General features: G+C 34.2%; 1 protein-coding gene across 1 annotated transcript; it reads right to left on the bottom strand.

Moving 5' to 3' along the window:
- Nucleotides 1-1893: 1893 nt before the first annotated feature.
- On the bottom strand, nucleotides 1894-6303 carry LOC129250416 (protein HGH1 homolog). The gene is made up of 4 exons (XM_054890057.1): nucleotides 6278-6303; nucleotides 2478-2667; nucleotides 2185-2402; nucleotides 1894-2113 (listed from the first exon to the last, which is right to left on the bottom strand). Exons 1-4 carry the CDS (start codon nucleotides 6301-6303, stop codon nucleotides 2005-2007), a joined length of 543 nt encoding a protein of 180 aa, XP_054746032.1. The 3' UTR covers nucleotides 1894-2004.
- Between the last annotated feature and the right edge of the window lie 4134 nt (nucleotides 6304-10437).

Raw genomic sequence — 10437 nt, 5'->3', positions numbered from 1 at the left:
ATACAAGAAAAAATATACTAATACATTTAGCTTTGGTGGGAAGAGCCATACATTTTTATATGAATACATGTAGACGAAATGGATTTTTTTTTTTTTGAAATTTGCATTGTAAGACATTTCTGATTATTTATTGAAAACAGTTTTTTGGCTTTTCTATTTTTGGTTTAGATACTGAAAGTCAGTTTAAGTGAATCGGTATAAATATTTCGTACATTAATTTTTGAAGTGAAAACTTCTTTAGAATCGTTGGGAGTGATTTGGGAAAAAGTGAAACGAATTACATATAAACGTAGCGACGAACTAAATAACTTTTAGGCCAACACCGACAGTTTGGCGCGATTGCCGAGCGGCTAGCAATGTGAGCTTCCGATCCAAAATTCTTGGTTCGAATCACAAGAAATAAAATTTTTTTTTTTTTTGAAATTTGCATTGTAGGACATTTCTGATTATTTATTGAAAACAGTTTTTTGGATTTCAGCCTTGAATAAATACAAGAAAAAATATACTAATACATTTAGCTTTGGTGGGAAGAGACATACATTTTTATATGAATACAAGTAGACGAAAATGGAAGAAATTTGTAAGTCTGTTTCTTCGGTCCGTTTGGGTATTTTTTTTGACAACATCGAAACCAAAGCATTTGTATCATATTTTATCTATCATAAGCCACTCGTATCATTTGTTGAAATTGAAAACATTGAGGATGAATAATGATAAAATGAAGAAAATAAAATATGAACTTTATAGCAATATTATAATGAACCTATAATTATCCCGCTCCTAATGCTGCTTTCGTCTTATTCTCTCTCAGTTTGTTTTACGGAAGGTTTCACTTCTATCAAGTCTAACCGTTAGACTGGTATTTTTTTAATACGTAGTAGAGATTTCATTGAGTGTAAATAAAAATAACAACCCGAACACTTATTCGAAATAAGCAGACAATTTTTTGTAACCACTTTTTGGGCAAGCGACAATTAAACTCAAACATACATATGTTGCCTCATAGTAATTCGTATTCGTCAGCTGTATTTATATTTTATTTACAGATTAATTTTTATGACATCCAAATATCGGTTACATCCATGATTCAATTATTAAAGGTTTGCTCACTAGTGACATTTGTTAAAAATAGATAAATAATTGGCACGTACAATTCTGTTAGGTGTTTCGCCGAGATCCTCCTCCTATTTGTAGCGCGCGTTCCACAATTGGAAGCCGATTCCGGTAGATGGTTTTTTATGAGAACCTCTTTCATACTGGTACTTTGCTTTTCTAAACCTCCTTTGGACACTTCATCCATCCATAGGAAGGTGGGCTCATTGGAAATAAGTTGTGCCAACTTTTTTATAATGAGGTCAGCATTGTAATCGATTGCGTCGGGACTATTCAATAATTCTCCCTGCTGTAACTCTTTAGTAAACGCTAGCTCTTTGCAAAACATGAGTTCCGTTTAAATCACCATAAGAAATAAAGCTTTGTAAATTCTCCATCTCGATCTCGGATTGTGTCAAATACTCTATCATGTCCTGACTTAAGCGGTATCTATTTCATGTCATACTACCATAGTCCTGAACATACCGATAAAAACTCTTGAGCGAGTGGCTGCTCGTAAGCAGACCATTTTGAAAATGAAATGCTTTTTCTACAAATTTTACTTTTCTTCCACTTTTAGTCAAAATTTCTAGAGCTAGCAACCCAGTGTCTTGCTAAGGGAGCCGATTTGTCAAGAGGGAATGAGAAAGCTGCTTACTGAGCAAACCTTTCATTATTGCATCCATGGGTTACATCCACATAACTCAATTCAAAGCAGTTACTGCCACTTGGCAATATTTTTTAATTTTACTGAGAATAATTCTTTGTATGTTCCAAGTAGTAATATAAAAATCTGCCTCACGCTTTTGTGCTAGAATTATTAGTTTTTCTTCAGTTATTTAGTACATATTATAAAAATTTAATTGTCACATTTTGTACGTAATAAATTCCCAGTTTATATCGAATTTTACATTATAAAACATTCTGCAAATATTCACTATCTTCTTTTATAAATTTATCAGCCACATCTTCGGGCACTTCCACCTCTTTGTAGTTGTCCAAGCCAATTTCCTCCTCTTTCCTGCAATAGTAACATAAAAGCAAAGCTTTTATTTGGTACTTAACAAATTCTTTTTAAATCTGCAAACTCACTTGATCAAAATGTCCACGACATTCTCACACGCTAACAAACACTCTTTATCCTTGCCAAATTTTGCCTCCCATTTGTGATATTCACGCAGTATTTCATATACACCTTTTGACCGTAAAACTTCGCGAAAACGCTTTGTTGCGCACAGCTGCAGCAGTGATTCCAAAAGCATTTTACGCAAATCTGGATCTTCCTCACGTGTTTTTGTTTCAGGCAGGTACTGCATAAGTGAACAACAAAGTAAATATTTAGTTTTAAGATAGTTACATATGCACCTACGTGCCACTTAACTTACTTGTAGTTCCATTGGCAGTTTTTCATTCTCTTCATCTGTAAATTCTTCAGGGCCACAAAGTGGATAGAGTATCGCATGTAGTATATCGTCCTTTTCGTTTAAAATAATGCTGTGATACACAGGATCGAAGCAAATATTTTTCAAAATACCTATTTTATATTTGAATGCATCTCTGTTAGCAATCTGCCATCTGAACAAGCAATAAACATTCATTTATAAAGAAATTATTTCTATGCAGTCTTCAAAATCGATGTCTATTAGTTGACTTTGTACTCTCATCCGTAAGGCTGTCGGCACATTGCCGTTTAACTATCTAAATATATTGACATTATTTGCTCTACCAATTAACATTAGCCTGTTATTAAGCTATGAGTAATTTACGGTAATTAATATTTATCCACAGGAAACAACTGTATACTTACATACCTATATACATATATTTAGTAATACGAGTATGTACAAAGCCACTTATCTGTTTCTCAGAAATACAGTACATACATATGCAGAGAATTAGATGTTCATATGCGTGTGTAAGGGAGTACACTATGGAGAAGAAGTTAACAGAAGAAAACGGCTTCAATGTTTCAGACCCTTTAGGCAAACAAAAACAAAAACGAAGTAGACTGAAATGCTTTGTAAATAAATCGTGCTTAACATGTGACTAACGACAACTTAGAAAACAAAAGAAACCAAACATGCCTTTCGGTCGATATAACCAAATTTACTTATACAGGTTTTAACTGCTGCTCAAAGAGTACCCGGAATTTTTCAAAAAAATTTAAGGAGTTCATTAGTAATCACTTCAAAACAACCTTCCCGACTACCTGTACATATATTTCGAAATCTCTTCTAATCGCCAAACCCCTTTCAAAAGGGCGATTTTGAAATTGTCATCAGTAGATACTTTTTGCCAAATCTCTAACATCGTTTTAAAACACTTCCGTCAAGTTGTAAATGAAGTCGTGAAACAGAAAAAGCGTGAAGCGGGGCTAAATTAGATGAACATCAGATGCGGTTGGCGAAAAGATTTTGGGGTGAATAAAAGTCGCCAAATCAAAGAAAACCGTCAACAAAAATACAATTTTGCATCGATTTTATCGTATTTTTTGGGGTTTGCTCTACTATTTTTTGAATCTTTTCGATATTTCACTCATATACCCATATCTTGTCTGCAATATGGATTCCTTTTGCTAAAAGAAGTATTTCTTTAGCCTCAGCAATGCGATGTGATTTTCGCATAAAATTAGGCTCTCTAGGCACAATCCCCAATTCTATATTACTCAACTCAATCTCTACACTATTGAAAGCCAGACACCAATGTCTGCTGCTATTTCTCTGGCGCTTACTTTTGAAAGATTTTCTTCAGTCAAAGAGGTGGATGGACGGATGGCCGGAATAAAACACTCCAAAGATGTTTGTTGAAATTTGGCCAATGCTACTTTTCTATATCTCACTTATCTTTATTCTATCCATCAATTCAATTCCGATTCTTACGTCGGTTAAATGGCTTTTATAAGCTAAATAAATCTGCCAGTGCAAACTCGAAACGCAGGCTTTTGATAGCCGATGAGAAGGACGCAGAAATTGCATTGGTCGATCACACTGTATCTGCCGATGTATTTCAGGGCTTTTATAAAGCTGTGTTGATCGATTTACTTCTTAAGCTCAGGGTACCGAATTACTAGGGAGGTAGCTGCTATCAAATAAGCAATTAACTGCAGAATTGGTGAACCAACTCACAGAGATCCTGGGATAGTTAAACCACACAAGGGGAAAACTGGAGTTTCTTATACTACCTCTGGTCTGCACCTGTGTCTGTGTCTGCATGGGCAAACAAAGCAATTTGAAAGGTCGCAAGTGGGGTGGTACCTTTTACTTTTTTTAACTTTCCCTTTAAATAGGCTTCAGCACTTGATTGTTGTGGATGTCTTGCCCATGCATTGCCAGCCAGTCATCCATGTGGTAAGATTTTATTTTATCTGGCGTCTCTTTTGCGGAAGTTGTCTGAAAGTAGCAGTATAATCATTTCAGCACCTTCTCTTCAGCTGATTCAGCTTTCGTTTGACATTGCGTCTCTCTCTTCATTGCTAAGCCGGCAGATATCACCTACTTGTCGAGTTTCGTAATCAGCACAAATGGGTTAAAATAACCCCGAATAGTCATCCGCTTTCCTATTTCATTGTCATGCTTCCTTTTTCCACTTGTAAGGGTAATACAATGAGAAAACTTAATTCCCGTCCAAGCTAACTATGTAACTTAACCTTACCTACGATTCCTGTAGAGATTACGAAAAGACAGCTCCAACTCAATACTCCTTCTGCGAATGTCCTAAGCCTCCAAGGATGCCCTTCAGATTCCTATTGGACAGTTCAGATGAAGTATACTTAGTGAGGCAAAGGAAAAGCAGGATTTAAGCTAATCACTATTGAAAACTGGGCAAAAACGAAGATCAAATCAAGGTCACTACATATCTAAATATTATATAAGGCTTTTCACTTTGAATGCATGAAAAGGAGGCTTTAAGAAGTTTACAAAACTCAAAATCTAATTCAAAGAAATTAAAAAATGATTAAAAAAATTCTAAAAATTCTAAAAATTAAAAACAAGTTTTATAAACATATTTATAGAAAATAAACAAAAAAAAAATATTAAAAATTAGTTAATTAAGAGCAAACATCGAAAACACTAATAAAAAATTTATAGAACGAGGTTTCAATAAGTTAAAATTAAAAAAAAGTTTACAATTAAAACAATGTTATGAACAAATCGCATAAAAATTGAAAATTAAATTTATGGAAAATTTAAAAATTACTATAAAAATGCATTCATTCATTTACATTTAATTAATAAAAAAATAAATAATACAATATTAAAAATAAAATTTATAAAAATAAAGAATAAATTATAAAAAAAACAGTTCATAAAAATTAAAAAATTTTAAAGAAAAAAAATATTATACTTCAAAATAAGGCACAAAAACAAAAACAATAAATGAAGAGGGAGAAAAATTTATAAAATTAAAAAAAAGTAAAAACAAGTTTTATAAGAATAAATTATAAAAAAACAGTTCAAAAAATTAAAAAGATTTTAAGGAAAGTAAAAAACATTATATTTCAAAATAAGGATCAAAACCAATAACAATAAAAAATTTTTAGAAAGAGAAAAGTTAACAAACAAAAATACAAGCCTCATAAAATGTTAAATGAAATTTGTGGAAATTAAAAAAAAGATATATAAAATTTCTCACAAAAATTAAGGGAACAGTAAATTTCCTAAATTTCTTTTTGAAAAGCGGTATCTCGGTGACAAATGATCGCACGGAGTTCCGTTTTGAAGCTTCAAACTTCTAGTTTTAAGATCTTTGAGCAACATTTCTTTTTATTTTACGGTTACTTTGTGATCGTCAGTTAAAGAGCGGCACAAAAATGTTCGAAACTTTTTCCTTTTTTGTTTTTTTTTGATTGCACGGGCTTTTTCGACTAAAACTAGCCACACCGTCAACTAGCTTGATTATTTAGCTTCAATTTGCTTTTTTTGAATTTTCGCTACGATCATACGGTCATTTCTCTCTGAGATATCCGCATTTTACGAAAAAATACCATTTTATCATTGATCATTGATATCTCAGCAACTAATAACCCCACAATAAATCGGACAATGTTTTTGGAAAGTAGAATAAATTTCCTAAAATATCCTAATTTAATTTTTTGAGAAAATATTTTTATTTTACCCTTAACGTTGGTTTGAAGTGAACACAAAAAAACGCCTTTTTACGGTTTTTCAGAAAATCTATCGCTCACTTAAAAATATTAATGTCTGGACTCATGTTTCCAGGATTTTTACAGTTTAATATTCCACTAATAACCATGTAAATTTTAAAATCGATCCATCAAGCCGTTTTTCCGGACCAATTGATAAAAATTTTACAAAAGAATTATAAATAGGAGCAAGTGTATTGTTTTTAAACATTGGCTAAACATTACATTGAATTGAATAAACATTTTTTTCGCATTTTTGCGTTAGTATCTTATTAAATAAAAAAAAAAAAATTTCAAAAATTTTCAATTTTTTTTAATTATTTCTTTTTTTTTTAATTTGCAAAAAAATTGTGTTCCGTAACAATACTGAGCACTTATTGAGACTATTTATGTTTAATAATTTTACTTATGTTTATTTTTTTTAATTGATACCCCCAAGACATTGTTCAGTACTCGATCTACGGAATTAGTGCAATAAATTTACATATTAAATGTTCTACTCACTAAATTTACATCCAAACAACAGTTTTTTTTCAAAACTAATCTTTTATCAAGATAAAATTATTCAAAATTAAAAAAAAAAAATTATAAAAATATTAATTTATAGAAATAAATTTTATAGGAAAAAAGAAAAATTATAAAAAAATTTCATAAAGAGTACTAAAAATATCGTATGAAGACTTTGAGTCAGCACTGTACTCCTTCGTTATTTGTGCAGCAATATGATGCTGTTGTTGTTTACAAGTAGCATAACAGCAGACACTTAATAAATAGATATATTGCATTGTCCCGCAATTATGTTCATTTGTATGTATTTAGTATATGTGTGAGCATATGTGAATGTGTGCATTCAATGTGTTGACTTGTCGATTAGCAGTATTTTGTTGCACAAGCACAGCATAAAAAGCCAATATTGCTAACTACTATGCAACTTAGTTGCTGATTTGCTATTGCTGCTCTTGACGTTGTTGACGATGCCGATGCCGAGGCCGATGTCGATGTTATTTGTAGTATGTAATTTGTAGTTGTTGTTATTGCTATCGCCAACGCTACATTAACTTTACTACCCTATAAGCTGATGCTGTGGCGATAAAGGGCATTATTAAAGTTAAATTGCCAGTACAAATGATATCTGATTAAATAAAGGGAGCAGAGGACCAGAGGACTAGTGAGCGAATGAGCAAGTGCATATGTGAGTAAGCTCGTGGCCAGTGGGATGAGTGAGTGGCCAAGTCAATGAGTGCGAAGATCTGTGTCCCTGTCCGAAGCTCTATGGTGTTTTTGTCCTGTCGCGCGGAGTTTTTTTCCTTTTCTGCTTCTTTTATAACCAAGTAATGCTAACAAAATGAGCATTCGCAAAGAATACAACTTAATTACTACGCCATAAGATTTGCAATCACTCAGTGATTGTGCTAATAAAGTGTTGCTGCTGCTAAAACTCCATCAATAACTACCTTTAAATCAGTGAGTGAATTAACTAAGATTTTGCATGAATCAGCTATGATGAAACGATTTTCTCACTGCTCCACTCAGCTTGGCGCCAGCCAGCGCTAGTGTTAGCGCTTTTATGTTGGAAATGTTGATTGTGCTGGCAAGTGCTTAACCGCCGACACTTAATACCAACCTACCTACCGTACTAAGCGAAAAATACGCAGGAGCAACTTGAGAAATATTCAATGGCGTCGTTTCGTACACGTGGAACGAGACTATCCCTTCCCGCCATTCTTGTTGGCTTGCTGCCTGGCTAGTATGTTGCACTCTAAGCTGCTTTAACGCCATTCATTAAACTTCAATGAACTGACTCAAGGGTAAAGCTATTTTCAGACCAACGCTTCGACAGCAGGTTGCCAGCACAAGTAATAAGGAGATGAAAAATATGAAACCTATCAGAGCAGTGTTTAGAAAGGAGAGACTTTTTAATAGAATGCAAAAAAGGAAATTAAAGAAACAATATTTTTAGGAAAGTGGAAACAAAGTAACTAGGTGTATTAGAAATCATCAAACTAAGTAGTAAATAAAAACAAAATTCTTCAAAAGTTTGCTTTGGCTTATTTTTGCAAATACGGCTCGTCTGTAAAGAAAGCTAAGGAAGCCATTTACGGAAGTCTCCTGTGTGTTGGGTATTAAAGTGACTAGCGGGATTCTATAACGACCTATAAGGGAACTGGTCGGAACTCTCGCAAGCACTCAGGCAATATTACCTATTGCAGTTAAAAGCAAGAAAGAGGATTTAAAGTTTAGGGAAAGACAGTTGGGGTGAAATAAATGAGTGAAAGACGGCCATGAAAATATTCTTTTCACAGATGAGAAAATGTCCACGGTTGAAGAAGTTGTTAATAAATTCATTACTCCTTTGCAACCCTCCCAGCCTCTTTTACATATTTTAGCCGTTTCTCGCGTGAAAGAGAATTAAGCTCGCCCCAAACATAGAAATATATTATTTAAATATGGCAAAATACGGACAGCGGTAGAAAAATTAATCTGTAGTGTATTCATACTACAATCAAGGTGTTCACAGCGAACCCTCTGCGACGACTATGGTGACCATATGTTGGCTCCATGGGTTATGCCCCTTAATTAGTTTCATCAGGGCATGTAGCTTACCCTTCTTCTGTTTGAGAAAGAGTTTTGCTATCATCCTTCCTCCGCCCTTTTTAGGACACACTTGGTTATTTTACTGGTTATCGTAAGCTTTATCCATGAACATCTTGATATAGAAGGGTGTTTTTTTAGAGGTTAGGTTTTCAAGATGAAATAAAACGTATATAATTTAATGTTATGGCCAAGAATTTAGCTTTATTATAAAGATAAGGGTTTGCCATTATGTTTTAAAAATGATTTCGGGCAAGTGGCCGCCGCGGCTGGCTCGAATAAATTCCAGCCGAGAGGCTCAATTTTCGACCACTTTTTGCAGCAATTGGGGCCGTATGTCAGCAATAACGCGCCGAATATTCTCTCCCAGGACGTCAATCGTCTCGGCTTATCTGCGTAGATAAGCGACTTCACATAGCCCCACAAGAAATAGTCCAGCGGTGTTATATGGCACGATCTTGGAGGCCACGCCACAGGTCCACGGCGCGAGATAATGCGCTCACCAAAAGTTTCCTTCAATAAATCGATTGTTGCGTTGGCTGTATGGTATGTAGCGCCGTCTTGTTGGAACCCAAGGTCGTCCACATCAACATCGTCCAATTCAGGCACGAAAAAGTCATTAATCATGGCTCTATAGCGCTCTCCATTGACTGTAACATTATGGCCGGCTTCATTTTTAAAGAAATATGGACCAATGATTCACTCTGCCCATAGAGCACACCAAACAGTGACTTTTTGAGGATGTAATGGCGTCTCAGCAATGGCTTGTGGATTATGTTCACTCCAAATGCGACAATTTTGCTTATTGACATACCCATTCAACCAAAAGTGAGCTTCATCGCTGAACAAAATTTTCTTGTGATGCGTCACGCGAACCGAACCATTATTTTCGTAATAAATTTGCCCGATTTGCAAACGTTGTTCAGGTGTAAGTCTATTCATTATGAAATGGCAAACCAAACTGAGCATAAATCAAGTGACAGCTGTGAAAAAGACCATCTACGAAAAAGTAGTGCCCTTTATTATAATAAAATTTCAGGTTTTGGAACCGACGATGTAGAAAAAACACTAAGTAAGTCAATTACAATGAAAATGTTCGGAAAAAATGTGGTACGCAATCGCAATTCATCGCCAGGTTATACACAATGGTGATCTATCCTATTATTTTTTTGGGATCTGGTGGAAAGCTTTTGAGAGGCTGTAGTGCACCTTATCTCTGTAATAATCAGTAGCCTGCAACGATCGACCTACATTGTGGTCTCTGGGGTCTAGCCGTGACTTGGAAAATAATCTGTCTTATATTTCCAATTACTCAATGTATATATTAGGGAAGCTGTTTCTCAGACTAAGAGAACTGATACTTTGATACTGATACTGGTACTGCCTTAGGCAGCTCAATGAGTTTAATTGCAAAATCTTAATATTTTCTAGGGAACTCTGAAATCACATGAAGAAGAATAAAAAGTAGTGAGTTTAGTTCAGAAATATCCGTTTTTTTAGATAAAGTTCTATATACTCATAATACTCAATTTTAATATTAGGCTCCGTCTCGCTGGAAGGGAAGATCGAACATATCAAGATAGCTTTGTCGAAATGCCTTTTTGGAATAC

The sequence above is a fragment of the Anastrepha obliqua genome, chromosome 1 (genome assembly GCF_027943255.1).
Source record: "Anastrepha obliqua isolate idAnaObli1 chromosome 1, idAnaObli1_1.0, whole genome shotgun sequence".
NCBI lineage: Eukaryota > Metazoa > Arthropoda > Insecta > Diptera > Tephritidae > Anastrepha > Anastrepha obliqua.
Note: the sequence above shows the minus strand (reverse complement) of the source record. Positions and strands in the feature narration are given on the sequence as shown.

Excerpts from the sequence above, each read along its gene's own strand:
- LOC129250416 (XM_054890057.1), bottom strand. The coding sequence starts at position 6,303 with ATGAGTCCAGACATTAATATTTTTAA. Across the intron at positions 2,403-2,477 it reads AACTGCCAATGGAACTACAA|TACCTGCCTGAAACAAAAAC; the intron begins GTAAGTTAAGTG and ends TCACTTATGCAG. Across the intron at positions 2,114-2,184 it reads GTCGTGGACATTTTGATCAA|GAAAGAGGAGGAAATTGGCT; the intron begins GTGAGTTTGCAG and ends TTACTATTGCAG.